We start from the raw sequence: 3,683 nt of genomic DNA on the forward strand, positions 1-3,683 counted from the left end.
AGCAGCAATCTTTAAATATATTTTAAATTATAACGTATTCTATCCGTTTTAATTTATATTACACGATTTTTTTATTAGTTCATTTAAAAATAATAATATTTTAACTATAAATTTTTATTTATTTTTAATCATAAACTTTTATAACCTCATAAATATTACTCCCCGTTCCAATTTACGTGAATCTGTTTGGCTGGATAATTTTAGATAATTTTTTTTTAAATTTCATACTGAGACAAGTTACGTCACATAAACATAAAATTAAATACAAGTAGCACTAAGGTTATGGATTAGGCCACAGGATCCTTCGTTTTTCCACCCCTGAAGGCTCCTTTGAACCCTCTTCTCATCTCAATGGAGTCTCAAATTTATGACCTTTATAACAATCCTCCACACTCTCTTTTTCCACTCAACTCAATATTCTCCAACTTTGAATTCTTTCAAGAATTTGAACATTATAACTGAAATGAGATTCTCCAACTCTTTCCTCATTTTATCAGAAGATGAAAAATGGCCTCAGCACAAGAGAATTGCACACTTGATTTGATAAGATAGCATCTTCTTGATGATGTTGCTTTTATGGAATATTACTGCTCCGAAACCGAAAGTACCACCCTTTATCCCCAAAGCTCCTCCTCTTATGAATATCTTGACCAGAGTTTCTCTTTTGAACCAACTCTCGACTATGGCAACACATCACAAAGTTGCAGTCTTGAAATCTCAAGCTTCTTTGACAATTCAGAAACAGAGCTTGGGACAAAGCCAAACGTATCAGCTGCTCGTATTAGTTCAATTTCTCAGAAGCAAAGCTTCAAAGAACGCAAGCCTTCTTTGAACATTGCATTACAGAGGAGTTAGGCAACGGCCATGGGGCAAGTTCGCAGCAGAAATTCGTGACCCGAACCGAAAGGAGACTCGGGTTTGGCTAGGAACCTTTGACACTGCCTATGACAGGGCGGCGTTTAAGCTTAGAGGCAGCAAAGCAATAGTGAATTTCCCTCTCGAAGTTGCAAACATTAAGCAACAAGATGACGAGATTCAGTCATTGGGGAACTCAAGCAGGAAAAGGGTGAGAGGAACAGAGAAGGAGGAGCAACTAGTTATCAACAAGGAAATGAAAATAGAAGAAGAAAGAGTCCCGACGGCTCCGTTAACGCCGTCAAGTTGGTCGGCGATTTGGGACAGTGGAGATGGGAAGGGTATATTTGAGGTACCGCTGCTTTCCCCATTGTCTCCACATATGGCTTATTCTCAGCTTGTTATTATATAATCGAAAGGACACCGGACCGGTATAATAGAAGATGTGTAGAAGAGGGGTGGGTGTCTTTGAGTCTTGAATTCTTTTCAATTTCATTGATTAAGAGTTATTTCTTGTAAATATGCAATCATTCAAAAAAATTGTTCACTTCATCTATTCAATTTATAAAATGGAATTCTGAAACATATGATCAATTAGATTGTCTCTGGCAACCTAACTGCTGCTGAAAGGATATTTCTTCTCTCTTAAAAAAAAAAATTCTATCTTCCTGATCAAGTGATTTTGTCTAATTTCGATCAATTTCATCTAGTGTTCCATCGAATTTGATCAAAAGTCATCCCCCTCGCACTATTCAGTTGAAACTATTTTGTGTTATTTTATTAAGCTACTCTGAATTCTTGAACTTAATTACCAGTAAAAATAGAGTTTTACATCCACACAGAAATAATAATATTGTTTTAGCCTAAATTCTATATATATCTAATAAGAAATCCATTAACTATACAAATATATTAAATTTCGAATCAGTTATTAACACTAAGGATTTTAGAACTCATAATATTAAAATGCTTGATCCGTCACTTCTTTCTTTGCCAGTTGCAAGAGCAAGAAAGAAGGATGAAACTCCTCTCCATTTCTCATCTTCTCCTTGACAGAATTGTGACATTTGTTTTATGTATATATATCAATTGCTTAGATTTATTTTCTTCCAGCACTAGTTTTAACCATGTTTTTAATAGGTAGCTGTTATTATTATTTTAGAAAAAAGGTACTGTCTAATTTTGGTAAGAAATCTTCATCTCACAAAATTTTGCAACCATTAAATTTAAAAAGCTTCCATGTATACTTCAAATGTTATATATAAATTGATGAGATCATGGAATACTTCACAATAAAATCACAAACTAAGCAATTGAAAGAATAATTTTTGTTAACGTCTACGGAAAATGGGTTGCATAATTTCTGCCTAAACTAAAAAATTACCGCAACATTTAACCAAGCATTTCATCTCCTAAAAACGACTACTAATTGAACAATTATAATCCCCCACCCTTTTTAATCATTGGAATTTTATTAATATAAAACAATGGTCATAAAATTAAGAATACTTTTGACAAGAAAGTCAATTCGAAAAATAAAACAGATGCCCTTAAATATACTTATTCAAAATTTAGAACTTAGAAAATACTCCCTCCGTACTATTTGGAATTTTCACGTCCCTTAAAAAATAATAAATATAGTATGTAATTTACCATACAACCCCTAATAATGATAGCCTTTCAAAAAGTCTTGAGAAATAAGTTTGAAAATGAGTAATTAATTATGAGGGTAAAACAGGAAAAAAAGATTATCTTTCTCTTGATTTAGTATAATAAACAAGTAAAATTGAAAATACATTTTTAGTATAGTGGACAAATAAAAGTGAACAGAGGGAGTAATTTTTATTAGCAAATTAGAGAGTACCTTTTTTTTTTCTAAAATAGTAATAACATCTACCTATTAAAAACATGGTTAAAACTAGTGATGGAAAGTAAATCAATTTGGGCCATTGATTGATATATACATAAGACAAATGTCATAAATAAATATATAAAAGAAGTTGGGGAAATGGAGAAGATCAGAAGACGAGAAATGGAGCTACAGTATAAGTTAATTTCGCGCAGCATGGAAAGCTTGACTGTCAGTTGCATGATAATGCTTGCTTGCCTTATTGAAGTTGATGTTGCATGCAAGTCAAGTATGCTACTACCTATATCATATTATTACTCCTCTTTTATTTTTTAAGAAAATTATCCAAACAATAAAGTCAAGTTATCAGGTCCTTTGGTCAATTCACGTGCTGTGTTTTATGTTAACTGCTACGTACCAGCAGCTGGTATAATTAGTTGCGTACGTACTTATAATATGGCTTAGAAGACATATATTTCCTCCTTTCCAAAATTTAAGAAAGAAATGTAAATTCTTGAAACGTGTGGTTTTCTATGACAAATGTTAGATATTTAATCTCTATAAATCATCTCGCAAATTGGGATAAAAAGGTACAAACATTTCATATGTAACTGACTAAAAAGAAAAGTATACCGTATAAACTGAGATAGAAAAAATAATAACTAATCCTCTTCATACGTGAAATAGACCCCTTTATGAATACAGTAGTAAGGCGTCGAGCTACCTTGAAAGGTACAGAGTTTTTACCAAAAGTCCAAGCTAAGTTCATTTTGTGCGATGTGCAGTTTAATTGCCATATATAGTACAGCCTCTCCGTTAATATCTTCAATATGTCATGATTTCATAATTGTTTTGCTGATTTATTGTATCCTATTCAAATTTTTGTCACTTTTTAATAAATAAATTCTGGTCGATTACTTCACACCTACATAGTCTCAGAGGCATTTTTCTATAGAAAGGTCAGTTCTGATTGTATCGA

General features: G+C 32.4%; 1 protein-coding gene across 1 annotated transcript; it reads left to right on the top strand.

Annotated features, from left to right (window-relative positions):
* Positions 1-296: 296 nt before the first annotated feature.
* LOC104249596 (ethylene-responsive transcription factor 5) lies at positions 297-1,449 on the top strand. The gene is given in 2 exon segments (XM_009806048.2): positions 297-839; positions 841-1,449. Coding segments are annotated over 2 exon segments (759 nt in total). The 5' UTR covers positions 297-507; the 3' UTR covers positions 1,268-1,449.
* Positions 1,450-3,683: the final 2,234 nt, after the last annotated feature.

Source organism: Nicotiana sylvestris, chromosome 3 (genome assembly GCF_000393655.2).
Source record: "Nicotiana sylvestris chromosome 3, ASM39365v2, whole genome shotgun sequence".
In the NCBI taxonomy this organism is placed as follows: domain Eukaryota; kingdom Viridiplantae; phylum Streptophyta; class Magnoliopsida; order Solanales; family Solanaceae; genus Nicotiana; species Nicotiana sylvestris.